The sequence below is a fragment of the Equus caballus genome, chromosome 7, assembly GCF_041296265.1.
Source record: "Equus caballus isolate H_3958 breed thoroughbred chromosome 7, TB-T2T, whole genome shotgun sequence".
Taxonomy (NCBI): domain Eukaryota; kingdom Metazoa; phylum Chordata; class Mammalia; order Perissodactyla; family Equidae; genus Equus; species Equus caballus.
In genome coordinates, this window is record NC_091690.1 from 26,981,130 (window position 1) to 27,006,807 (window position 25,678).

General features: G+C 54.1%; 1 protein-coding gene across 50 annotated transcripts in view; it reads left to right on the plus strand.

Moving 5' to 3' along the window:
* Positions 1-25,678, plus strand: part of PHLDB1 (pleckstrin homology like domain family B member 1) — a 46,022-nt gene that overhangs the window by 16,502 nt on the left and 3,842 nt on the right. For 6 of the 50 annotated variants that reach the window (XM_070273705.1, XM_070273708.1, XM_023644925.2 and 3 more), the window contains 15 exons: positions 330-1,678; positions 4,336-4,617; positions 5,038-5,178; positions 5,292-5,429; positions 8,515-8,670; positions 11,949-12,059; positions 12,224-12,313; positions 15,356-15,496; positions 16,952-17,092; positions 17,272-17,374; positions 18,569-18,863; positions 18,987-19,077; positions 20,545-20,691; positions 22,391-22,507; positions 22,769-22,871. In XM_070273705.1, the coding sequence (XP_070129806.1) occupies positions 330-1,678; positions 4,336-4,617; positions 5,038-5,178; positions 5,292-5,429; positions 8,515-8,670; positions 11,949-12,059; positions 12,224-12,313; positions 15,356-15,496; positions 16,952-17,092; positions 17,272-17,374; positions 18,569-18,863; positions 18,987-19,077; positions 20,545-20,691; positions 22,391-22,507; positions 22,769-22,871 (3,405 nt within the window). Of the gene's footprint in view, positions 1-329; positions 1,679-4,335; positions 4,618-5,037; positions 5,179-5,291; positions 5,430-8,047; positions 8,177-8,514; positions 8,671-11,948; positions 12,060-12,223; positions 12,314-15,355; positions 15,497-16,951; positions 17,093-17,271; positions 17,375-17,861; positions 17,907-18,568; positions 18,864-18,986; positions 19,078-20,544; positions 20,692-22,390; positions 22,508-22,768; positions 22,872-25,678 lie in introns of all 50 variants that reach the window. The other 44 variants (XM_070273707.1, XM_070273709.1, XM_070273691.1 and 41 more) reach the window with 12 other exon arrangements.

Below are 25,678 nucleotides of genomic sequence, written 5' to 3' on the forward strand. Positions count from 1 at the left end.
TCGTCTTGGGGTGAGTTGGTAACAACTAGGCCTAGAAGTGTCTGGCATTGTTGCCAACTCTGTCCTAAGTCGTAAAATGTTAGAGCCGGAAGAGCTTTGCCCATCCTCTTCCTTTACAGAAGGGAAACCCAGGGCAAGTGACTTGGGTGAGGTTGCACAGCAGGTCAGTGGAGACCTGGCACTGGAACCCAGATCTTCTGGCCTTTTCTTCAGAATCTTTGCAGCCTTACTCTGCTAAGAAGAGGTGAGGAAGTGCCCTCACTCTTGAGCATATGCAGCTCCCCAAAGTCAAAGACCAGGGCCTGAGGCATTTTTGGATTTCCTTTCAGCAGAATCAGAAAGCTTGGTGAATGGGAACCACACCCCACAGCCTGCAACCCGGGGACCCTCGGCCTGTGCCAGCCACAGTTCCCTGGTGAGCTCTATTGAGAAGGACCTGCAGGAAATCATGGACTCACTGGTGCTAGAGGATCCTGGAGCTGCTGGCAAGAAGCCTGCTGCAACTTCCCCACTGTCGCCGATGGCTAATGGTGGGCGCTACCTGCTGTCCCCACCAGTCAGCCCTGGTGCCATGTCTGTGGGCTCCAGTTATGAGAACACCTCTCCAGCTTTCTCTCCACTCTCCTCACCAGCCAGCAGTGGAAGCTGTGCCAGCCACTCACCCAGTGGGCAGGAGCCAGCACCTTCCTTGCCCCCACTGGTGCCTGCCCGTTCTTCTAGCTACCATCTGGCCCTGCAGCCCCCACAGTCCCGACCGAGTGGTGCCCGCTCCTCTGAGAGCCCCCGGCTAGGCAGGAAGGGGGGTCATGAGAGGCCTCCAAGCCCTGGCCTCCGGGGTCTGCTGACAGACAGCCCTGCAGCCACTGTCTTGGCGGAGGCTCGCAGAGCCACTGAGAGCCCCCGGCTGGGTGGGCAGCTGCCCGTAGTGGCTATTAGCCTGAGTGAATACCCAGCTTCTGGTGCCCGCACCCAACACACCAGCATTCCTGGCAGCCCCAAGTTCCAGCCTCCAGTTCCTGCTCCCCGAAACAAGATTGGTACACTCCAAGACCGCCCTCCCAGCCCTTTCCGTGAGCCACCAGGCACTGAGCGGGCATTGACAACCAGCCCCTCACGCCAACTGGTAGGCCGAACATTTTCAGATGGGTCAGCCACTCGCACCCTGCAGCCTCCTGAGAGTCCGCGCCTGGGTCGGCGGGGCCTGGACAGTATGCGAGAACTCCCTCCCTTGAGCCCATCCCTGTCCCGACGGGCTCTCTCCCCCATCCCCGCCCGGACCACCCCAGATCCTAAACTAACCAGGGAAGTGGCAGAGAGTCCTCGGCCTCGGCGCTGGGCAGCCCATGCGGCTTCACCAGAGGACTTCTCGCTAACGCTGGGGGCACGGAGCCGTAGGACACGAAGCCCCTCGCCCACACTTGGGGAGTCCCTGGCACCCCGCAAGGGCAGCTTCAGTGGCAGGCTGAGCCCGGCCTACAGTCTGGGCTCTTTGACTGGGGCTTCGCCCCGCCAGAGCCCACGTAGCCAGAGGAAGCTCTCCAGTGGGGACTTACGAGTTCCTGTCACTCGAGAGCGGAAAAATAGTATCACGGAGATCAGCGACAATGAGGATGACCTCCTGGAGTACCACCGGCGGCAGCGCCAAGAGCGGCTTCGGGAGCAGGAGATGGAGAGGCTGGTGAGCAGATGCCAGGGAGGCTGCGACATCCATGGCAGAGTCTCTGCCAGAGTGTGGGCAGGCCAACTGGCAGAGTAGGAGGGGCCCATGGACAGGGCCTGGGCTTCTTAAGCTTCCCCATTCCAGGATACACTGTAGTGACCAGTATCTCAAGGTTCTGGTGCCATGAAGAACTTGATTTGTAGTCTCCAAGGCTGTATTTTTTTTTTTTTCTTTTAAAGATTTTATTTTTCCTTTTTCTCCCCAAAGCTCCCCGGTACATAGTTGTGTATTTTTAGTTGTGGGTCCTTCTAGTTGTGGCATGTGGGATGCCTCCTCAGCATGGCCTGATGAGCGGTGCCATGTCCACACCCAGGATTCGAACTGATGAAACCCTGGGCCGCCGAAGCAGAGCACGCGAAGTTAACCACTCAGTCACGGGGCCGGCCCCATCCAAGGCTGTATTTTAAATTTATGCTAATTTTGCATTTATTCTATAACATAGCATCTGTTTTAATGTATTAATTAAGTTTCACGTTATTTACCTGAATACAGTGAAGCTCTAGGAAAACATACCACATTTATGGTAAGACCTTGCACCTTTCAGTTTGAGAAGCAGATCTTAACGATGAGAAGGGTGAGCCCCAGAGAGGGAAATGGGTTTGTCCAAAGTCACACGGCAAGTTCTGACAGAGCTGGAACTGGAACCCAAGTCTCCCATCTTTCCAAGCCTTACTCTTTACAATAAGCCCTTGGTCCTTCTTTCTTGCTTCTCTTTGGTCTCTATAAATGGGTGGGAGCTGCTTGTCCTGGCCCATGCAGGATCATCGGGGAATGTCAGTGGCAGGGAAGAGGAAGAGAACAGAATGGTCAGCCCCTGGCCTGATCTGGGCCTGCCTGTGTGATTGTGATTGTGATTGTGTGTGTAGGCATGCGTGTGGGTGCATTCGGGGGCCGGGTGTGGCTCTGGGCAGCTGTCCTGGAGATGGCATCTGAGCTGGGTGGGGGCTGGGATTCCCCAGATAGCACAGGGAGCTCAAGGGGCTCTGGTTGGTGTGTACACCCTCGAGCACATGTACAGGAGAATGGGTTCTGCTTGCTCTCCTGTGAGCAGAAGAACGGGGTTCCTGGGGGGCCTGGGATTGGTTTGAGGAGGAGAATCAGAACCGAGGTTTGCCTGGAGACCCTTTCAGAAGAGGTAGGACAGCATTGGGTGAGGTGAGGCTATGGGAGTGTGTTTGTGTTGGGTGGGGGACAGGTGAGGCAGGAACCCTGGTCTTTCCTGTTGGTACGTCTTCTCTTCATTGTTTTTGCCTTGGCCTAGATGAGAATGCTTGGCCCACACTGGGCCTCATCCTGGAGAGGGGGCAGTGAGCCTGGCACAGGCAGAGTGGTGGGCCTAGCTTCCTCCAACTCCTTCGTTTAGCCTCCCCACCCCCACCCCCATGCACAGCACACATCTCACCACCGGCCCTGACCTGCCCCACCTGCCACTTTAAATCTTGGAGTCTGTCTGCCTTGCCCCTCCCACCTCAACCAGGCTGCTTATCTGGGTCCTGGGGCAGGGGCGGGGGCACTGGCCCAGCCTCCCTGGTGCTGAGGCTCTGTTCCTGTTTTTTTTTTCTGCCATGGAACTGGGCAAGCAGCAGGAGGGAAGCTGGGTAAGTGTCTAGGGGGTCGTGGCCAACTGTACGTGGTGAGAGACACCTGAGGTTGAGGGATCCCAGAGAGCCATGGGAGCCTAGGGGAGGCATTAAACCTGGGCTGTTATGAATGGGAGAGGGGCCACAGACTGGGAGCATGATTGTACTGTCCCTCCTTCGTCTCCTAGGCCCCTGAGAAGAATCTGAGTGGGCTGTGTGTGGGAAGGGGCCAGATTAAGTGGCAGGGCGAGGGAGCACTCATACCTGGGCCTGGCAGCAGCCCACCCAGCTGGGAAGGAGCCGAGGGCTGCCTGAGACTGTCTTGGAGTTAAGGTGGGGATGAGGAAGACCGTGTCCCAGGTCTGTCTGGCACGGTGTATACATGCTGAGCACATCTTTGTGTGAAACTGTGAGGTCCCTATGGACCCATGGATCTGTTTCCAGCCGTCTGTGTTGGTGCCCACCTGTCTGTATGCTAGACTGTGTTTATCTATGTGAGTGTGCATCGGTGTGCATTTGTGCATGTTGGGGCTGGTGTCTTTGTGTGTACCTGCCTGTTAATGCAGGTCCAGGGCACATGTGTCCTTGTGTGTCAGTGCTGATGTGCAGGGGTGTCTCTGTGTGCCGTTGTGTCTGTGGATCTATGTGTATCCATGTCACAAAGATCACCTGAGTGTTTGTCTGTGTCTCATTGGGTCTTTAGTCTGCTTACCAGTGTGTGTCTGGGTGTGTCCCTCTGTGTCCACGAGGAAGCCCACCCGGGGATAGAATGAGAAGGGAAAGGAAACAGGAAGACGGGAGGGGCTCGCCATGTGGGCAGGTGGCACAACAGCTTGGTTCCTCCTGTGCACTTCTGGGGCACCCTCCTTCCCTCTGCCTCCTTAGACCTTGGGGTTGGGGTTCTCCTGATTTGATTCTGAGCCCCGAGTGCCTAGTGTCCTACTTCCCTCTTCTGTCAGGACACTGTGCATGGCTCTAGTCCCACCAGGACCTGGCCTCCTCCCCCTCATGCTCTGCTCTGTCCATCTTCCCCAGGAACGCCAGCGCCTGGAGACCATCCTGAACCTGTGTGCTGAATACAGCCGGGCTGACGGGGGACCTGAGGCCGGGGAGCTGCCCAGCATTGGGGAGGCCACTGCAGCATTGGCACTGGCAGGCCGGAGGCCCTCACGAGGCCTTGCAGGGGCCATTGGGGCCTCTGGGCGGAGCAACGAGGAGCCTGGAAGTGCCACGCAACGCCTGTGGGAGAGTGTGGAACGCTCAGATGAGGAAAATCTCAAGGAGGAGTGCAGCAGCACTGAGAGCACCCAGCAGGAGGTGGGATGTAGGGGAGTGGACAGGATGAGGGGGCTGGGGTCAGACCTGCTAGGAGGCATGTGGTGGATGCCAAGGCCCGGTGAGGGGGAAGTAATTGAAGGATCAAGTTTGGGAAGAGATCAGGCATGAGAGGTGTAGAAATGAGGCAACGAAGAGAGGGAGGTGTTGACGCATTTCCCAAGCTATAAATATGCTTTATGACCTGCCTTTCCTTGGAGCCCCACCCAGGCCTGGCACTCAGTGGTAAATCTGTATTCCATTTAGCTGAGCCTGTATTGTTCCACTTGCAGGGAGGGGAATTTGCCTCCTATCTTAGTCTAGCTACCCCTTCCAAATTCCTTGAGGAATGGGGATCTATTCTCGAAGTCTTATCCTGGACGGCTCTAGGCTTCCTCAGCTTATGGCTTCCCTCTCCTCCAGCATGAAGATGCACCTAGCACCAAGCTCCAGGGAGAGGTGCTGGCCCTGGAAGAGGAGCGGGCTCAGGTGCTGGGGCGAGTGGAGCAGCTCAAGGTCCGTGTAAAGGAGCTGGAGCAGCAGCTGCAGGAGTCAGCCCGAGAGGTGAGCCATGAGGGCCCTGGCTGGACTCTTACTCAGGCAGAATGAAGGCCCCACAGTAGCCTGAGTCCAACTGCCTTGACGGGCCTTGATGTGGACCCTGGTGTTGCCCCCAGGCTGAAATGGAGCGGGCGCTGCTGCAGGGTGAGAGGGAGGCAGAGCGGGCACTGCTGCAGAAGGAGCAGAAGGCGGTGGACCAGCTGCAGGAGAAGCTGGTGACCTTGGAGACAGGCATCCAAAAGGAGAGGGACAAGGTAACCCACACCTGGCCTGGCTCAGTGCTGGGTACCAGTGGCCTGGGAGAGGAGAAATGCCTTTTCTGTGGCCCCTTACCCTTTACCTCATCATCTGTCCTGCAGACTGGGTGGTCTCTATGCTCCCCCCAGAGGCAAGAGGCCTTGTCCTCTGTGGAAGGTACCAGCATGGAGGGCAACCACCAGGGGCTGGGCTGGTTTCTGGTTTCTGGGGTTTCCTCTGTCTGGGTCTCTATGCTACCTCTGGGTGCCTGGGTGCCTGCCATTCTGGGCCCTTCATGGCCCTTCTAGGAAGTGCCGAAGCCCCTTCTTGTACAGTGAGCACTGCCCGGGGGACTGGTGCTGGGGAGTGATTCAGGTTGGGGTGCCTCCATCTGGAGAACATCTCCCTCCAAGCATGCCTCAGGTGCTCAGGTCGTGGTCTTTGGGAAATGGCCCTCAGGACTCTGCTTCCCCTGAGCCTTCAGGATTTGCAGCCTCCCGTCCCAGATGGTCCCAGCTCCTGCCCCTGCCCCTTTCAGATTTCGTGCCAGCCTGCAGGGGCTGCTCCATCTCACAGGGTCTGTGCCAGCCATGCCCAAGATGCCCAACAACGTGCCAAAAGCTTTGAAGTGGAGTGGGACCATCTATTTCTGGACTTGACAGTATTTTTCCAAGAATTAGTTTTCTTTCTGTATTTTTTGAGAGTATCTTCCTCCTGTCCCTCAATTTTGAAGCTCTTAAGAATTCTTTGACCTCCTTCCTTTTTTTTTTTGGAGCTTTGGCTCTGGCCCCCAAAACCACACTCCCAAATTCTGTGCCAAATTAACTCCACGCTTACAAGCCAGGCCTGCACTAACGCTCCCTCTAATCACTGTCCTGGGCTCTCCGCATGCCCCTAACTGCCAGTGCCACCCAGGCAGGGCTGAGCCATGCCTGCTTTTGCACTAACTCCAGGGGCACCTCTGTGCCCTTGGCCTCTCCCCTCTAATGCTGCCTCCTTCCTTTCTTGGTGGGGGACCCCAGGGTTTTGATCAGAAAGGAATGGGCAAGGGGCACAGCTAAACTTTACTCAGTGGGCATTGGCAGGAGTAATACAAGGTTGGGGGAAATGCTTGACTGAGGAGCTTCTCAGCCTGAAGAGCTCCTCTCATTTGAAAGAGCCTGGGTCCTCCCTTCACAGACTGTTGGCAGTGTCCTATACAGCAGGGAGAGGCAGGCTGTCCTCCAGCCATCCACCTGCCTTCCCTCCAGAGCAGAGGAGTAAGGAGGTCTAGTTGTGGTGGCATGGCCCGTGGAGAGCTTGGACAGGGGCTCTCTGCCACACAGTGGCTACCCTTCCTAGCTTTCCCCTGGGGTTTCCCAGATACCCCAGCCAGTGGGTGGGAATGGGTAGGCCTCTCCCCCTCTCCTGCCCCTGAGCCATCCAGAACATTGGGTATGGTAGACTGAGTCCCAGGATGGAGAAGTACTTGGGCCCTAGAAGCTGGCCTGATCAGGTCCTCCTCTCCAGGGATGGGGGTAGAAGAGGGTGGAGAGGGATTGGGGCCAGGGTTCAACATAGGGACTTACTCCCAGGGTGAAGCTCAGCATTTCAGAAGGAACCTGGAGGCCTGGACTTTGCTTTCTCTCTGGGCCCAGTTACTTGAGGTGGTGGTGGTGATGGTGGTGGCAGTGGTGGTGGTGGTGGTAGCAGTGGTCTGCAATGGGGAAGGTTCACTTAACTTCCCTCCCCAGTTCCCAGCCCAAGGCCCCACTCTGGCTTTGGAATCAGTAATCAGTTTCTCCTCTGCCTGTCCTTTGGAGGGGTGACTCATCAGCTCCTTCCCTTGTCCCCCTTCCCACCCTCAGAGGTGTCATCTTGCCCCAGACAGAGCTATCCACCTCCTCTCTGTACCCACTCCTGGGGCTCCTATTACCATGGCAACGGACAACTAATTGCAACCCTCATCCTGCTGAAGTTCAGCCTGCAGTGCCAGCACCCCACCCCCACCCTGGGCAGGAGGGAGGGAGGCCAAGGGGGCTGGGCTGGGGGTCTCCTCTGCTGCACCGGTGTAGCTTTAACATCCTCAGCTCCCTATTCACACCCAAACCCTGGATTTAACCCTTACTATCTCTACCCTTTTTCCCAGGGTTAAATTTTGGTCTCCAGGCAGTGGAAGAGGGGGAGGAACAGGAACTAGAGGCTCCGTGTTTGTGATGTGGAACCAGCTTTGGCCTTGACTGGTTTAGAGAGAAAACAGGGCTTTTTCTTAGGACCTACCCTAACATTTCTACTGCAAGGGACTCTAAGAGACCAAAATTTCTCCTTGGGAACCCACACCTCTGCCTGTGTTAGCCCATGCCCTGCACCTCTGAGTCCTGTCTTACACCTCAGCTCCTGCCTCTCCCTCTCCTCACCTCTTCCCTCCTGATTTTCCCTTTCTACTCTTCTTTCCCCTCTTCTGGTTGTTCTGCTCTTTTATTCCTTGCCCCTTTTTCGCTTCTCCCTCACCCCATTCTTGCTCACCCTTTCTCTCTCTCCCGCCCTTGCCGCCCCTCCCATCGCCGCTGCGGCCGCCTGCTGGGCCGGAGTTGAGGAGTGTGTGTTCTGTTTCTCCCCTGTGCCCCGCCCTCTCCCTCCCCCTCCCGCTGACCAGGAGAGGGCGGAGCTGGCCGCGGGACGGAGGCACCTGGAGGCCCGCCAGGCGCTCTACGCCGAGCTCCAGACGCAGCTCGATAACTGCCCCGAGTCAGTGCGGGAACAGTTACAGGAGCAGCTGAGAAGGGTCAGTTTCACCAGCCCCCCTTCCCTGGCCCCCGAGGGCCACCCGCCCAGAAGAGAGGAAAGCGGTGGGACGGGACCAACTGGGCCCTGCAGTACCTGGACACCAGGGTCGGTGCTGTGGCTTGGAGGGGACAGGGAAAGATTGAGGGGGTTGATTTTCTCCTTTCTGCTACTCCAGGCAGTGATGCCCATGAAATGGGCAAAGCCAAGCAGAGGAAAAGGTGTTGGGTGGGGGCAGGTCCCTTCCCCTATTTCCTTGGGTCCAGCCCCCAGGGCCCCTTCCAGGCCCAGAGTGGTATTTCGAACACCACCCAAACCCCTTTGTCAATGTCGTTCAAGGAGGCAGAGGCCCTGGAGACTGAGACAAAGCTCTTCGAGGACTTGGAGTTCCAGCAGCTGGAGCGGGAAAGCCGCGTGGAGGAAGAGCGTGAGCTGGCAGGCCAGGGGCTGCTCCGGAGCAAGGCTGAGCTGCTTCGCAGCATCACAAAGAGGAAGGTGTGCCCCACCCCATTCCCTGCCGCTGTTACCCAGTGGGGTTTGGAGGCCAGTGACCTGGGTTTGGATCCCAGTTGATGACCTCACTTTTGTGAGCCTCAGTTTTCTCATCTGTAAAACGAAAACACTAACAGGCTGTTGTGAGAATTAAACAAGATGATGTATGTAAAGATAGCATAGGATATGATCATAGTGAGCACTCAGTGAACCGCAGCCGTTGTTATTAAGTCCTGACTCACCTCAGTCTTCTAGTGGAAAGTGAATTGGGCTCATGTTTGGAGCTGGGCACTGGCTGGGCAGGGAAGTGAAAGATGGAGATAGAGGAGGAGGCTTGCTCCTGCCTTTGTAGAGCTCTCTGACTGATGGAAGTGCTGGGACACATAGAGACCTGAGATCTGGATATTAGAGCCAGCCAGGGGTCCTAGAAAGAGCATCCCCTGGGTTCTAGCCCTGGCTTGGCTGAGCCGTAAAACGAGGGTATTGGGTATTGTATCCTAGCCAGTTCTGGAGCTCTGGGTGCTGTGATTGTCTGCTACTGATTTCAGTTAGACCAGGGCATAGTGATGGGGCTGAGGTGTATGTGTGTGTCTGAGGGTGGGGAGTAAACTTGGAAGGAGGCTTGTGTTAAGCAAGGGTTAGGAAGCTGTTGGGGAGGAGAACGAGAAGGATGGCCCAGGCGGCTCACACACTCATGCTGAGACTTGCATGTCTGTGCACATACATGCATGCATGTGCAGTTTGCCTGGCTGGAGTGAGTGGGTAGGAGGTGAGGGCAGTGAGATCAGGGGAAGGGTGTCAAAATATGGTGAGTTGGGGGCTTGACAGCTAGCCTGAGTTTGGTGAGAATAAGGGAGCTGCTGGACCACCCCCACCCCCAAATCCACATCCCTTGCTACTCTCCCTGACTCCATTTCCAGATGTGAGGCAGATGAAAGGACAGAAGAAAATGAGCATTTCCCAAGCACATTGATGTGTGCCAAGAGGCTTCCTTGGGTTATCTCATGCTGACTTTAGGTTCTCTCACAAGGCCAGTGCTCTTATCCCTATTTTATAGACAAGGAAACGAGGGCTCAGAGAAGAAACATATTTGCACCAAACTTTCCAGCTTATAAGCTTCAGAGTCAGAATTGGAACCCAGGCTTGCCTGGCCCCAAAGCCGCTGTTCTTCCCACTGTACTGCACTGGGGCTAGGGGCTGGCACTTCTCTAGCCTCTTTCTCTTTCCTTCTGGAGAGAATGCACAGGGCCTTAGATCAGCTAATCCTTTCCCTTCGAGGTCCTGGTGGGTATAAACTCCAGCGAGTTCTGGAGGGGTTGATAGTATTGGACTCTTGTTCCTTCCTCCCCATGCCCACCCTGGCCCCTAGGAAACTGGAACTCAGCTGCTGAGACCCAGGGGTCTCATTGTTCCCCATGCTGCTCCTCATGAGCCTTGCTCAGCTTCCATTCCCTGGCTCCCAGTGTCTCACCCACCCCAGGCTCCCCTGTCCTCTCCACTCTGGTTCAGAGTATTGGCTTTGGAGTCCGGTAGATCTACTTCTAATCCTAGCTCTACAACTTACCAGTTAAGACACCTTAGCTCCTAAATATGTCAGTGTTCTTATCAGTAAAATAAGCGTAAAGGCATCTGCCCTCTAAGAGGGTTAAACATGGTAACAAATGCAAAGCATTTAGCGGAGTTCTTGGGTCCTAACAGGTTCCCAGGAAACAGCAGATCTTGCTGTGAGGATTGCTGCCTGATCTGCTTCAGTCTTTGCTTGACCCCAGATTTAGGACAGCTCCCTTCTTCCCTCTCTCCTCTCCTGTGTCTTGTTCTTAAGGGTAGTGCTTTAAGCCTACCTCTTTCAGGAAGCCCCCCTGGGATCAACCCACCCCATTTTCCCCAGCCACCATCCTTCTCTCTCACTTATTATCTTTTCATTTCCTTTTAACATATAATGTTGAGCCAGGCACTGTGCTAAACCATATTAGGGATATGGAGACAGAAAAGACACTGGCCCTGCCCTTGGATCTGACAGCCTGGGTGGGGTGGTGGTGATGGATGTATATTCACAAGTTAACAATAAAACAAGGCAAATGGTGATACAGAATAATTTGAGCACAGAGGAAAGAGCAAAGAAATTGGCGATCAAGGAAGATGTTGGAGAAAATATAGCATTCGATCTGGTCTTGGAGGATAAGTAAGCTCTTGATGGGTGAAGGAAGACAGGGACATTCTGGCTAAGGGAACAGTATAAGAGAGGCCTGAGAGTGTAAACTGCACAACTGAGTCCAATATGTCCAATATGGCCGAGCTGAGAGCATAGAGGGCTCAGCGGGGGAGTGGAATTAGAAAGTGTAGGCCCAGTTCTGGGAGCCCTTGAATGCTGGCTTAGGAGTTTGTGCTTCATCCTGTGAGTAATGAGGATTCACTGAAAGATTTTGAGGAGAAGAGTTATCTAACCTTACTTGTGGATTTTTAAAAAATCATCCAGGGTCTGGCCAGGTGGCTCAGCGGTTAAGTGCGCTTGTTCTGCTTCAGTGGCCCTGGGTTCACTGATTCGGATCCTGGGTGCAGACATGGCGCTGCTTGGCAAGCCATGCTGTGGTAGGTAGGCATCCCACATATAAAGTAGAGGAAGATGGGCATGGATGTTAGCTCAGGGCCAGTCTTCCTCAGCTAAAAGAGGAGGATTGGCAGCAGATGTTAGTTCAGGGCTAATCTTCCTCAAAAAATAAATAAATACATAAATAAAAAATTATTCAAGTAATAGATATTCTTTTTAGAAAGATTAGAAAATTCAGATATGCAAACAAATGAAAACAAACCTCAAAGGCCATTTTGGGAAGCTATTTTGGCAATGTGGAGTGGATCAGAAAATTGAGAGAATGGGAGCAGGAGGCTGGTGAAAGAGTCCAAGCCAGGAAAGTGGTAGGCCTGGATTTGGGTGGCGGTAGTGGGGGTGGGATGGGGGATGGGGGAAGGGGGTAGGTAGAGAACTGTTCAGTGTCTCCAGGATTCTGGACATGTGGACTGTGGGGTTGAGGGGAAGGGAGATCTGGGGACTTAGATTCTGGCTGGTGTGCCTGGTGGCACAGGGGTCGCTGGTCAAGGGAGAGGTGAGGGAAGGAGCTGACCACAGCAGCCTGAGTTTTCCTGGGGAGAGTTGGGGCCAGGAGGAGAGTTGATTGATTCCCTTAACCCAAGCCCAGGGTCTCTGGGCAGGAGAGACAGCCAAGCCCCCCTTGGGCTCAGCCCTGTCTTCCCAGGGCCTGATTGACCACCACCATCTCCTCCAGGAGCGCCTGGCAGTCCTGGACAGTCAGGCCGGGCAGATCCGGGCCCAAGCTGTGCAAGAGTCGGAGCGCCTGGCCCGGGACAAGAATGCCTCCCTGCAGCTGCTGCAGAAGGTAGCCCCAGTCAGTTGGGTGGGAGAGGTGGTGGGGGAGTGGGAAGTGAATGCAGAAGGGCTAGGGTGGAGATTTGCCAGCCATGTGGGATCCCCCTTCGCTTGGTCTCCTCACTTGCCATCATTCCGACTCCTTTCTGATTTTCTGCCACTTTGGGCTTGCAGGAGAAGGAGAAACTGACTATGTTGGAAAGAAGATACCACTCACTCACGGGGGGCAGGCCTTTCCCAAAGACCTCATCAACCCTCAAAGAGGTAACGTGGTTGGGTCAGCCCCAGCTTCAGGCCCAAGGTATCTCCTGGGAGGCTCTGGAGCAACACATGGCATCTTTGTTCAAATGGCTGAGGTTGATTATGGGGACATTTTCCTGAACTGGAGAGATTTGAGTAGGAATGGCCCTGAGATCTGGGATTTGACTCTCTATGGCTACCAGCTGCTTCTTTTTGGTTACCTTTCTGACCTTACCTTTTTGGGTTACCAGGAGCCCACTTACCATTTTGGGTGACTGAATACATCTGGAGGATTCAGGAGGCATGGGTGGGGAGGATGGGCAGCTCAGAGGTTTGGTAAGGGGCAAGGCTGGGCAGAGTCACCTTGACGGGGAAGATAGGCATCTAGGGTCCTGATCTGGGAGCTCCCTGGGCTTTGGTCTAGAACTAGATTCTTGGCTCAGAACTGGGCGTTGAGGCCCCTTAAGCCATTCTTTCCTGAGTCTTTGCGTGCCTGGTATGTAAGGTCTAACTAGCCCAGTTTCCTGAGCTCTTTCCCTTCCTTCCTGCCTCACTGCACAAGCAATTTAGGCCTGGGGTGGGGTGGCTGGGCTAAGTGTGAAGAGTGAGGCACCTCACCATGTACCCTCTCTGTAGGCTGAACTGCTCATCTCCGAGTCCTCAGAGGTGGGGCTGGGGACTGTGGCTCTGGGCGCGTTCCCAGGGTCTTCTCAGGCTGGAGCCTCCTCTGTCCCCTTAACCCCACCTGCTTCCACTCAGCTCTGCCCCAAAGCACAAGAGGTAATCACAGCTAACTGCCTGCTCTGCTGTGCCCACTGCCTGTCTGCCTGCTTGCTGAGCTCTCGCCTATAGCCCCTCCCAAGAGCCCAGCTGAAGGGCATGTAGCAATAATCCTTCGGCCAGAGTTTGTGAGAGTTTGAGTGAGTGTGCTGTCCTGCTCTTCCATAAAGTGCCTGGGCAGCCCATGCCAAATCAGAGCATCAAACTGCATATTAATTTGCATGTATTCTGCTTGCCATTCGTCAGTTCTCACAACACACTTGACCCTCCAGCTCATTTTCCTTTTCCATGACCCCTGTAGGACAGTTGGCCTCTGGAGCTAGGCCAAGATGGGCTCCCCCTGGATAGGGTAGGCTTAGGATCCTGTGCCAAAGGATCCTATAATTCACCATGAATTTTGGATGCCTACCATGCCCCCAATACCTAGATAAGCTCAGGGTTCTAAGGATATGCTCAGGGGAGTATGACCTCCCAACCCACAATCTAATGTGCTAGCATCTTGGGCAGTGGACCTGTTTTTCTGCCTGGGCTTTTAGCTGCTCTCTGCTAAGGTCTCTTTCTCAGAGCACATCTTGCTCAGGCCCTAGTGGTGTCCCTGCACCCCCCCTACTGGCCCCCCTGCCTCCCCAGCACATCAGGTGCGAGGGGACCCTCGGGAAAGGTGTGATTGGTGATCAGTGCTGCATGTGTGTGCCCCATTGGGATGCCCAAGGTGTTGGAGACAGAAGAGTTCTCTGGGAGCTGGGTTCTGATTCTTTGTGGACTCTTGAAGGCCCTCCCTAGGCTGCTTCTCCTGCCCCCAGCCTAGGGCAAACCCAGGGATGGGCCTTCAGAGTGTGCTTGGGGCAGGGCCTGGATGCCAAGGCAGCCTCAAAAGTGGAGGTCAAGAAGAGCCTTCAAATAGTTAGTTCTACCTGTCTTTTTTCTGGTACCCCCCCCCCCCCCCCCCCCCCCCCCCCCCCCCCCCCCCCCCGCTTCCCTCCACAGCCATCTGTGGCTATAGGGGGCAGCTGAGCTCTCCAACCCTGTTCTGGATTTTGTATTGAATGCAGTGATGGCCCTATGGCATGGAGTTTGGGTGTCGGGTACCTGGTGGAACCCTGTTAACCTCTTCTCTGCCTGTCCCTCCCCCTCCCACTGGGCACCCTAGGAGTATGTGAGCCTGGCAGAGGTTCTCCAGCTGTGCTCCCGCTTGGACCCCTATGCTTCTGCCACCTCCCCCAGCGTGCTCGCCCAGCCCCTGCCTGACAGTGAGGTACCAGACACTGAGTGAGCCCACCTGTGCCCAAGGGCCTACTCTGAATGTCCTAGATTGCCCCTCAGGCATGGGTGGGGGTGGGGGGACAGCAGGGTCTGTCTTCAAGAGTGAGGGAGAAGGGCAGCTGGCATAAGGGGGGTTGGGAGTGGTTCTCTCTCTTCCCCGTTACCTTGGGGACTCTCTTCAGCTCCTGATAGCTCAGGGAGGGCCAGACCTTCTGCTCTAGCATGAGGGCATCGTGCTGAGAAGACTCTGGTTTTCCCAGGCTCCGCAAGCCTCTGCTCTGTGCTTCCTACCTTGATCCTTCCCTTGCCCAAGAGCAGGGCCATCTCGGGTTCTAGTCCCATTAACCTCTTGTATTCCCTTCTGTATCCCGGCCTTCCCCCAAGTACGTGACGCTTGAGCAGCTAAAGGCGATGTGGGGCACCTTGCCCATGCCCACAGCCCCTGCGCCAGGCCTGCCTCTCTGGGCCTCTGCCTCCTGGGACCTGGTTCCCACCACCTGCCTTCCTCCCGTGCTGCCCTCTTCCTCCTCCTTCGCTTCTATCACGCCTTCACCCAAGGTTGGTGGTCTGTGTGTTCCTGCCACCCCAGGCCCACTACTGGTGTGGCTCTGTCTGTGTGTGTTTTGCCCCTGCTAACCCGGCTTCTCAGCTGTAGGCCAGCCCCAGGGGAGTGCTCAGTGCCTGTGGGCTCTGGCTGGCTGGTATCATGGTCGGCATAGCACGTCTGTGGTCTGGGAGTTGTGCCCTGACTGTTTCTCTTTGCCCTTAGCACATTCACGGCAACTGTTTTCTCACTGTTTTTTCTTCCTTCTCTTTATGCTCTCCTTTCGCCCTTCCTTCCCTTCTTCCCTCACCTTCCTGTCCATTTCCCTGATAATGGCCTTCCTTTACCCTTCCTCCAACTTTCCCCTTCCTTCTCCCTTTTCTTCCTTCTTCCTCCCTTTGCTTTCCCTCTCATTTCCTGACCTTTCCTCTCCATTCTTTCCCTCCTGTACCTGTCCCCCTCCCCATGCCCTCCTCCAGATGGAGAAGCTGCTGCTCCCTGCTGTAGACTTAGAGCAGTGGTACCAGGAGCTGATGGCCGGGCTGGGGACTGGCCCCACTGCAGCCTCCCCTCGCTCTTCCCCCCCGCCTCTGCCTGCCAAAGCTTCCCGTCAGCTGCAGGTAACCCCCTCCTTCACTGCCCATCTCTCTCCAGTCCCTGTTCCTCTCTGCTCTGGGTATCTCCTGCTAATCCGTCAGCCACTCATTGCCACCTTAGATTGGTGGGGGAGGGTCAGTCCAGCCAGGGCAACAAGGGGCCTCTGGACCTTGAGAGGGTGATGAGAGTCTCCTCATGGGCAGCCATCCTGGCACTTTGAACAGCTGGAGTTCGAGGGTAACATGATTGACTGTCCGATGGAAGGGGGTTCAAGAGCAGTGGTCAGGTTGGGATCTATTTGGTCCCTTGTGCTGGGCTAGACTGTGGCTCTGCTCTGTCCTTGGTAGCTCTCAACCCCAGAGCTGCTCACTCAGTCTGGGGGCCTGACACATTCTTGAGCCGATTGCAACTGGAACTAGTACGTCCTAAGAGAACTGCCAGCATTTTGCTCTACTAGTCTCCCCAGGGGTGACACTTGGAGGCAGGATAGAGGGGGACAAAGACTGTGAAGTGATAGCCCTGAGGACATGCCCAAGCCTCCTCAGAGTTGTCATGGAGGGCATGGGCCTACTTGAGCCTACAGCAAGCTGCTGACCATGGGGCTGGAGAAAGAGTATTCAATAGTCTTCCCCCACAAGTTTCACTCCACTGACCTGCTGTAGTGCCTAAGACCCCACCATTCAAGATTCATTCCTTGAGTGAAGGTATTGCGCCTCTAACACTATGATCTTAGCTAAGACTCCATATTCCCTTTGGGAGGAGTTTGATTCATGTAACATGTGTAGCCCCTCTGCTTTGAGCCCAGCTGGTTAGAGATTTTTACATGTTGTGATTCATTTAATTGTCACCACAACACTTTGAGGTAGATAAAGTTAACTCTTGTTTTACAGATCAAACACTGGGGCTCAGAGAAGATAAGTAATCTCCCCAAGGCCACACATCTAGGAAGTAGCAGAGCCTACACAGAGAGTCAGGGTTCTGGACTCCAAAGACCATATTCACAAAACATTAGTGCTGTGAAGGAGCTTGGCAATTGTTTAGTTTAGCCCTACCCCCTCCTTTTGCAGATAAGGAAGCCAGGGCCCAGAGCAGGGAGGTGCATGGCCCAAGGTCACACAGCCTATTAGTAGCAGAGCTGGGACCAGAGGGAACCCTGGCCTCCAGTTGGTCTCCCGTACAACTCTTCCTGACCAATGTTAACTCCTCGCATGGGTCGATTTACAAGGTCCTTTCTAAGATGCAGGGTTGGAGTAGGGATTAGCCTAAGGAGGAACAGCCTGGAAAGGAGGCCTGGCAGCTGCCAATAACATCTGCCTATTGGGCTTGCCCAGGGGGCTCAATGCTGTTGTCAGCTAGAGACAGTGGCCTTGGAGGCCTGGTGCCACGGCAGTACCTTGGATCACAGCCAGCCTAGGTGACATGGGAGTGGTGGCCAGTGGGGGAACTAGAGTTCACCAGGCAATGTCTCTTCCCTCCAGGTTTACCGCTCCAAGACGGATGGTGAGGCCACCAGCCCCCTGCCCCGGACCCGCAGTGGCCCCCTCCCCTCTTCCTCTGGTTCTTCCTCCTCCTCCTCCCAGCTCAGCGTGGCTACCTTGGGCCGTAGCCCCTCCCCAAAGGTCTGAGGACAGTGGGTGGGCTGCTTGTGTGGCAGGGTGGTGGTGGTAGAGGGGGTGGAGACTGCCACACTGGGGAGAGGCCAAAGCCACCCATGAAAGCCTTGAGGGTTGTAGCGGTGGGGGGGGGGGGGGGTCTTCTGAGCCTCAGGTCCCTCCCAGTGCTCCATTTCCCTCCACAGAGTGCTCAACTCTCCCAGAATGGCACAGGCAGCCTTCCTCGCAACCTGGCAGCCACGCTGCAGGACATTGAGACCAAGCGCCAACTGGCCCTGCAGCAGAAGGGTGAGTGGCTGCAATGGCAGCCCACCTGCTCTCCCAGAGGCCCTGGATATCTGCCATACACTCCCTGACCATGCCTCATCCATGCCCATACCTTTCACAGGATGTTTTCCCTTTAATTGGGGTGTAGGCAAGAGCAGAAAGGATTTAGATTAGACCGCTAAAGGAGAGCTTCTTGGACATTTATCAAAAGACTAAGGGTAGGGGACTAACGATATGGGGGGCTGTGAGATCTTTCCTAGAGAGCCCAGCAAATAAAGGAAATGCTTGTTGACCTGAGTAGGGATAAACATTGCCCTGTCTGGAGGCAGAGGGTTAGACTCGATGACCTCCAGAAATGGTTCCCTAAGATACTGGCTCTGGGGACCCAGGAGTCTATGTTGCTTGTGTGCATTTTGGTTGTTTTGAAAGCCCATGTCTGTGCCTCTCTCTCCTCTTATCCCCTCTGTGTCTCTCTACCCTACCCTCTGCCTGGGGGCCCCTACTCCAGTCGAGTTGCTTCCTGCCGAGCCCTTCCCAACCGACGACCCAGCAGGTAGAGCGTTGGTCATTGAGGGCATTGCTTTGGCCAGGCAGCCCCTTGCCCAGGCATCCGCATGATGTGTCCTGCCCTGGTCCCCGCTGCCTGCAGGCAGGCTCCCAGGCTGAGCTGGGTTGGGGTGTCTGGCTGGCTTCACCTCTTGAGCTGAGCTCTCTTCAGCCTCAGCTGTGCTCTGCCTTGTCTCCCTGTTCTTTCCTACTGCTGGTGCTCTTGCTTCTGCATCACAGCTGGGTCTGCGTTGACACACTGGGTGCTGCTGGGGCTCCCACCATCTCTTCCTTCTCCTTCCCCCAGCAGGTAGGGTGGGTGCATGTGTCCTGCCCATTTTTTCAGACCTTGGTTGTGAGCTGGAGCCACTTGGCTGTTGTGCTGCTAGGGCACCACTTGGGCAGGTTCAGTGCCCTGTGTGGGCCTGAGATGCAGAAAGAGCGCTGAAGCCAGACTGTACGGCTGTGGCCAATTGTGCAGGCGACTGAAGCATTGGCAGGACAGCTGGACCTGGAGCTGTGGGGGCTTCAGGGAAGTTGGTGGGGGGTGAAGGGAGTGCCCTGTGTTAACCTCTTCCTGCTCGCCTCTTTCCTCTGTCTGTGATGCTGCCAGTGTCCTCCCTGGGTGAGTGGGGTGCCCACTGTAACTCCTGCCTGTCCCTCCTGCAGGGCAGCAAGTGATTGAGGAGCAGCGGCGGCGACTGGCTGAGCTGAAGCAGAAAGCAGCAGCCGAGGCACAGTGCCAGTGGGATGCCCTGCACGGGGCGGCCCCCTTCCCAGCGGGCCCCTCGGGCTTCCCCCCACTCATGCACCACTCTATCCTGCACCACCTGCCAGCCGGGCGGGAACGTGGGGAGGAGGGTGAGCACGCCTATGACACACTGAGCCTGGAGAGTTCCGACAGCATGGAGACCAGCATCTCCACAGGGGGCAACTCGGCCTGCTCCCCTGACAACGTGTCCAGGTACCTGATCCCCGCCCCACCCAATCGTGCCAACCCTACCCTCCTCTACACTGGGGCCCACCATCTCCCCGCCTGATGCTTCTTGGCTCCTTGATAGATCTGCTCTTCTGCTTCTCTCCCCAGTGCAAGCGGCCTGGACATGGGTAAGATTGAGGAGATGGAGAAGATGCTGAAAGAAGCTCATGCGGAGAAAAGCCGACTCATTGAGTCTAGGGTGAGGCATATCTGGGCCACAGAGGCAGAAGGTGGTGAGAGCCCCAGAGCTGCTCTCTGCCTGCCTAGAGCCTGTGCTCCAGCCCAAGCCCTTTCACCAAGTTTAACCTAGCAACATTCCCTTGAGGAAGAAAGTGGTGTAAAAGTTTGCATTCCTCAAGTGGGGGATAGGGAGGCTTGATGAGGTTACACGTTTCACAGCTCTTAGGAAAAGAGGAGGCAGCACAGTAACCATTGTCCAATCGTGAATTGCCTGTAAGGGAACTTCCAGTCTTTGTGTGTTTACTTCTGTGGACGTTTTGGCTACCACGGGAATTTTGATTCCTGTCTACCTGAGTGGCAGGTCATTCCTCTTGGGGATGGTTAGGAAAAGCAGGAACTAGGAGTTGAGGGATAGGGATAGAAGAGAAGGCAGATGTCCAAGCCAGGGCAGAGGTGTCGGCTGGGGGCCTTGGGGAGTGGCAGGGGTTGAGGGAAATCACGTCTCCTTCACGTGGGCCTGGAGCTGGGACAAAACAAAGAGGGACCAGTGGTTTATCTTGGGCACAGCTAGGCTGAAGAAACCCATGCCCGGGGAGGCAGTTAGATAGAGGAGCTGCAGGAGCTGTTCTGTCTCCATCAGCCGGGCTCTCTGCATCTCCTGAGGTGAGACTGGGACCCAGGGAGCAGGAGTTGGCAGCTAGGCCAACCAGAAAAGAAGGCCTCTCAGTCTTAATCACTTCAAAGGAGGGAAAATTTATAAGCATCTCTTGGCAAATGGAAGAAAGGAGATTCTGCTAAGTTTTGAACTGAGAAGAAGTGGTAAATGAGAGTTAATGGTATGAAGGTTGTTACTGTTTATTAAGAGATATAAAACATCACCAACATGCTGTGTTTTTAATTATTTGTTTTTATGACTTCTAAAATTTTTTAATAATGGCTTTCATAAATTCATTTTTTCCCATAAAATTTGAAGTTCAACTACAGATTTTTCTAATTTGGAGTTTCAAAGGTCCTTAGAGGTTAGAGAAGGACTACTGGATGTATTTGCTGTCAAAAAAGTTGTTTAGATAATGCATGTTCTAGGAATTCAGATAAAAATCATAAGAGCCTCATTTGTTTATTGAGTGCTTCCTGCCTGCTGGAGTCAATGATGGGCATTTACATACATGATCTCATTTAATTTTCACTACAATCCCAGGAGTAGGCACTCTTGGCCCTATTTTACAGATGAGGCAACTGAGGCTTAGGGAGTTTAAATGATTTTGTTGGGGTCACAGAGCACACGAGTGGCAGAGCCAGCATTTGAAGCCAGGAGGGTCTCACTTTAAAGCATTTACCCTTACAGCAAGGTCCTTGGAGAGGGTAGGTTTTGAGGATGATGTCTCCAAATGCCAGGCTGCCCTCTGAGGTGAGTGCCACCCAGCAGCAGCCTGGGGTTATGGGGAAGAGGGCAGCTGAGGGCACTGACCCCTGGCTTTGTGGGCAGGAGCGGGAGATAGAGCTGCGGCGGCAGGCCCTGGAGGAGGAGCGGAGGAGGCGGGAGCAGGTGGAACGGAGGCTGCAGAGTGAGAGTGCCAAGAGGCAGCAGCTGGTGGAGAAGGAGGTCAAGATGCGGGAGAAACAGTTTTCCCAGGTGAGTGGATGGTGGGATGTGGTCGGTGGTTGGCTTGAGGGTGGAGCTATGGAGGGGTAGGCATATCCTGGGGTACCCTTGCTGGGCTGTAAAACCTGTTCTACTCCAGAAAAGATTGCTGTTGGCTTAGCACAAGGAGAAATCTACCTGGTACTCATTCAGCCCCAAGGAACAGAAACCCACAGGGGCTTGTTCAAGCTAGTGTACATGTGTGTGTTGTGTCATGTGTTGGAAGTGGGTGGGTTGTGGGGACATGGCAGGCCACCTTGCAGTAATCTAGGGTCAGAGAAGATGTTCTGGATAGGCCTCCCAGAGATGGAAGCTGAGAGTCAAGAATCAAGGTGGCTCCTCTCTCAAGGGCCTCATTTCTGCTTTGTGAGTCTCCGCTGCACCTTCCTCCCACTTCCCTGATGCCGTCCTGTACCTGGTGCTTCATGGCTGTCCTGGCCCTCACTCCACCAGACCTTTCGGCTCCAGGCCCCACCACCAGCTAATGACCTCACTCTGACTTCTGGTTTACATCTCCAAGAGAGAATTGTACTAATTTCTCCTTGAGACAGGAATCCATCCTGTAGAAAAATCAACCCTGGGCTTTTTCCTTACACAGAGACTTGAGCAGAACAGTTGAAGGTAGAAGGAGAAATTAGGTTGGATAGAGAAATCTACTCATGTCTCTGGTCCCAGATCCTGGCCCCCAGTGAGAGCATATGGGACTCAGACTGGTGTCCCCTCCTGTTGGGTCTCCATAAGCCTTGCCAGGGTGGGAGTCCTGTGGGATCTTGCCCCAGGAGTGACCAGCAGTCACAGCTCCCTGATTTCCTGTGATGCAACGACATTCATTATAAGGCGTAGGCCGTCTGGATTGCATTTGGGAATTAAGAAGTAATCAGAAACTCTAGGTTTTTCCTTTGTGCTTGGAATCTTTACCAAATGCCTAGTTCAGTGGAGCCATGAGTGCCTTTCCTGCCTCAGCCAGAGGCCCCTTTGGGACTCTCTCCTCTAGGCCCCTGTCCTGGGGCTCAGGCATTGCTGCATGGGCCACCAGTGTCTGCTGTGGAGGTGGGTGGAGTCAGCCCATCTTTGGTGCTTCCTGAAAGTTTTGCATTTTGTTTTTTCTTTAAGTAATTTATGATGCCATTCTTTTCTTGACATTCTAATGTTCTTCCTGGAAAGGGAGAGTAGAAAAACATTGTAATTGACTGAAAATTCTATAGTATCAGAATTTTTAAGGAGGAACAGACCTTAGTGATTATCTATTTCAAAGCCCTTGGTTCACATATAAGGAAACTGAGGCCCAGAAAGAGGATGTGACCCAAACAAGGTCTCACGGGAAGTCAGAGACCAAGTTTCTTACTGGGTTTTTCCTCTCAAAGCATGTTCCTATCTGGCACCTTGCTTTATTCCATTTAACCCAGGAGGAAGAAAAGGAGCAGGGACAAGACAAGAAAGGCTATGACTTGGTCATAGGTGGGGAAACCAAGGCATAGAGCCATTCAGCAGTTATCACAGGTAGAATCAGCACAGGCACACTAAGTCTGTCTGCTTTTGCCACAAGCCCTGTGAAACCAGAATGACAGCTATGAAGGTGAGAGGGAGTGATGTCAGACTGTTGGAAGTTCAGGACTGAAACCAAGGGGCCTAGACAGGGCAGCAATGGACCAAGAGAGGATACTCTGCTGACTCTCCCCTCTGCTCCCAGGCCCGACCCCTGACCCGCTACCTGCCAATCCGGAAGGAGGACTTTGACCTGAAGACCCACATTGAGTCGTCAGGCCATGGTGTTGATACCTGCCTGCATGTGGTGCTCAGCAGCAAGGTACAAGGCACGCATGGCCTTGGGGTGCTGGGGAGAGGACTCCATGGTCAGAGGCACCTTCTGGGTCCTTGGAATAGTCACCTCAGTTCCTGCCTGAACACCAGAGGTCTCTGTCCCAGGACCTGGTGTCTGGCCTGAAGACATGTTGGGGACAGCCCCCTATGAATACTACCACAGGTGATGGCCTTTACATCGCTGCTCAGGGAAGAAAGGATTAGGAGCTGCTCATTTGGGTCCTTCATTATTCCTGCTTCCCACCAGGTCTGCCGTGGCTACTTGGTCAAGATGGGCGGCAAGATTAAATCATGGAAGAAGCGCTGGTTTGTCTTTGACCGGCTGAAGCGCACCCTTTCCTATTATGTGGGTGAGTTCCCACAAGACTGCCCCAGATCTGGGACCCCTGGGCTCTGCCACCCAGGACAGCTGGTCTTCTGGAATGAGGTCAAGCTTCCAAGTGGGGCCCCAGGGGCTTGGACTGGGTCTTTTCCTCCTCTCTCTGAAAATGTACAGTGTGCCTGATTCACCTCCATTCATTCCTTCATTAATTCAGCAATATTACTGAACATCTAATAAGTTCCAGGCACTGTTCTAGGATTTGGTGATAAGCAAGATGGCCACAGCTCTCTCCTTTGGAGCTTATTGTCAGGGAGGCAGATACTGAACAAAGAGTTAAAACAAAGCATGATGAGTATGCTGTAGGGGGCACCCAGATACTGTGGTTGCTTGGAGTCCCATGGATTCTCTTTTGGGCAAGTTCCTTCAAAGATTTCAAGACAAACAGTTGAGCAGTGCCAAGAAGTGCTCAGGACAGCCCAGGGGACAGGCCCACTGGTCCATCATGCTCCTTCAGTTCTCTCCACCCAGCCTCAGCTTAGTTTCCCATCCCTGGAGTTCCCTCTGGATGGTTCCCACTTGGAACATGTGATGCCGTATCCTGCCCTACTTAGGAGAGGCTAGGGTGTGCTGCGGAAACAACCAGTCCTAAGATCCCAGTGACTCAAAACCACAGTTTTCCTTCTTATTTCTGATACATGTCCATGTACATGGGTTGGTGGTGGCTGTGCTTCACTCTGCGTCAGTGTTCTTTGCTTCAGAGCATGCCTTTCTGGAACATTGTTGGCTGCAGTGACAGAGAGTGAAGAGAAGCCTAATTGGGACTTGCATTGGCATTAAATGCCTCAGCTGCTGTCTGTCTACAAGTCACTAGTGGCGCTATTCAGCCAGTTACTCAACCCCACTCAACCACAAAGCTGGGAAGAACGATGCTGCTTGCAGCCTGGGAGGAAGGGCTGGAATATTTGGTCCTGGAGACACCCAGGCCTGGAGTGCCCTGCTTCCCCTCTAACCTGGTCCCTAGCCAGTGCCACACACTCCAAGAAGCGTTCCCTGACCACCTGGGCCCTAGATGTGGGGAGACAAGAGCGGCAGAGGCACAAATGTCTCCATGTTGCCACCTGGGTTGGGAATTGACTTTGTCAGGATTGAGAGGAACAGGCCAGGGGAGAAGAGCTCTATTTTAGGTGTGTTGAGGTTTAAGTGGCCCTGGGACATCTAGATTTAGGAGAAAGGTCAGGGTTAGAGACAGAGTGAAAGTTGAATCTGTTGGAATAACAATAATAGTAATAATAATAGCAGATCATACTTATCGAACACTTGTATAAACCAGATGCTGTGCTAAGCACTCTACATGCATCATCTCATTTAATCTTCATAATAATCCTATGAGGGAAGCACTATTTTTACATCTATTTTACAGATGAGGAAAATAAGGCTCAGAGAGGTTAAGTAAATTGCCTAAGGTCTCACAGCTGCTAAGAGGCAGGGTTAAACTGAACCTGGGCAATGAGACTTCAGAGCAGAGAAGACGGACCAGAGAGGGCTGCACCCTGGGGCAGGCCTACCTTTGTGGGGGAGATGAAGGGGAGGGACCAGCAAAGGTAGAAGGGATAGGAGGCAGGAAGCCACACGTCAGGTGCTGGGCTGGCACTTGCTGTATATGACCTTCCTTAATGTCTATGAAACAAAAGGAGACCAAGTTCAGATTGAGGGGGGCGGAAATAGGGAAGGAAGCCAGCCAAAGGAGCAGACATTTGCAAGCAGGGGGTGTCACCAGCGATGATGAATGCTGCAGTAAAGCCAAGAATAATGTAAGCCAAGAAAGGCCATTTGATTCAGGGATTGGAGCTTGATAAGAGGAAGATTTCCGCTTTGTACAGGGATGGGAGCCAGATTGCACAAGATCGAGGACAGGTGGGTGGTAAGGAAGTCGGGGCAGGAGCCTGTTACTATTTCCAGTGAAGGAAGAGATGGGAGAGAACAGGGGCTGGAGGGGTGGCCAGGCCCTGGGGCCAGGATGGGGCTGAGTCCAGAGGAAGTGTCAGATGCAGATGGGCCTGTGGCTGGATCAGGGCCCTGGGTGTGCCTTGCCTGCTCCTGCCTTGAACCTGCCATTCTCCCTGCCCTTGCCTGGACCTTCCTCCCACCTACTTGATGGAACTTCTCCATTCTACAGGGTCTAGATCAGATACTACCTCTGTGAAGCCTTTCCTGGCCCTACCTTACTGGGAATGGTTCCTGCCCTTCTGTATTATACAGGGTCCGTCTGCCATGTGACATCAGCCCAGGGGCATAATGATATGACAGATGTCACATGTTATATGCCAGACACTGTGCTGAACACTTCAAATGTGTTTTTTCACTTAATACTCCTGACGACCTGTGATGCATAGGTGCTCTCTTGGAGTTCCTAACCATGCCCAAGCTCATGCAGCTGATAAATGGCTGTGTCCGTGCTTTCTTGCCCACTAGATTATAGGTTCCCAAGAGAAGGGTCTCTGACGTTTCCCTGCATCCCAGTGCCTAAGACTCATTCATTCAATGTTGATTAAGCACCTACTGTGTGCTAGATACGTAACTATTGGTATTGGAGGAGGTAGACCTATGAACGGATAAAGGAGGATTTGGATTCAGCATGATGAGTTCTATACAGAGGAATATCTGTGCTGTGGGAGCACAGGAGAGCACAACCATGCACCATAGTGGTGCCATTTGCAATGGCTCTTGAAGATGACTGAGGAGTCTGTCAAGGGAACGGGCTGAGAACCGCTCCAGTGGAGGGAGAGCAGACTGGAAGGGACCGTGAGAAGCTCAGCCTGGCCAGACAGAACTCGG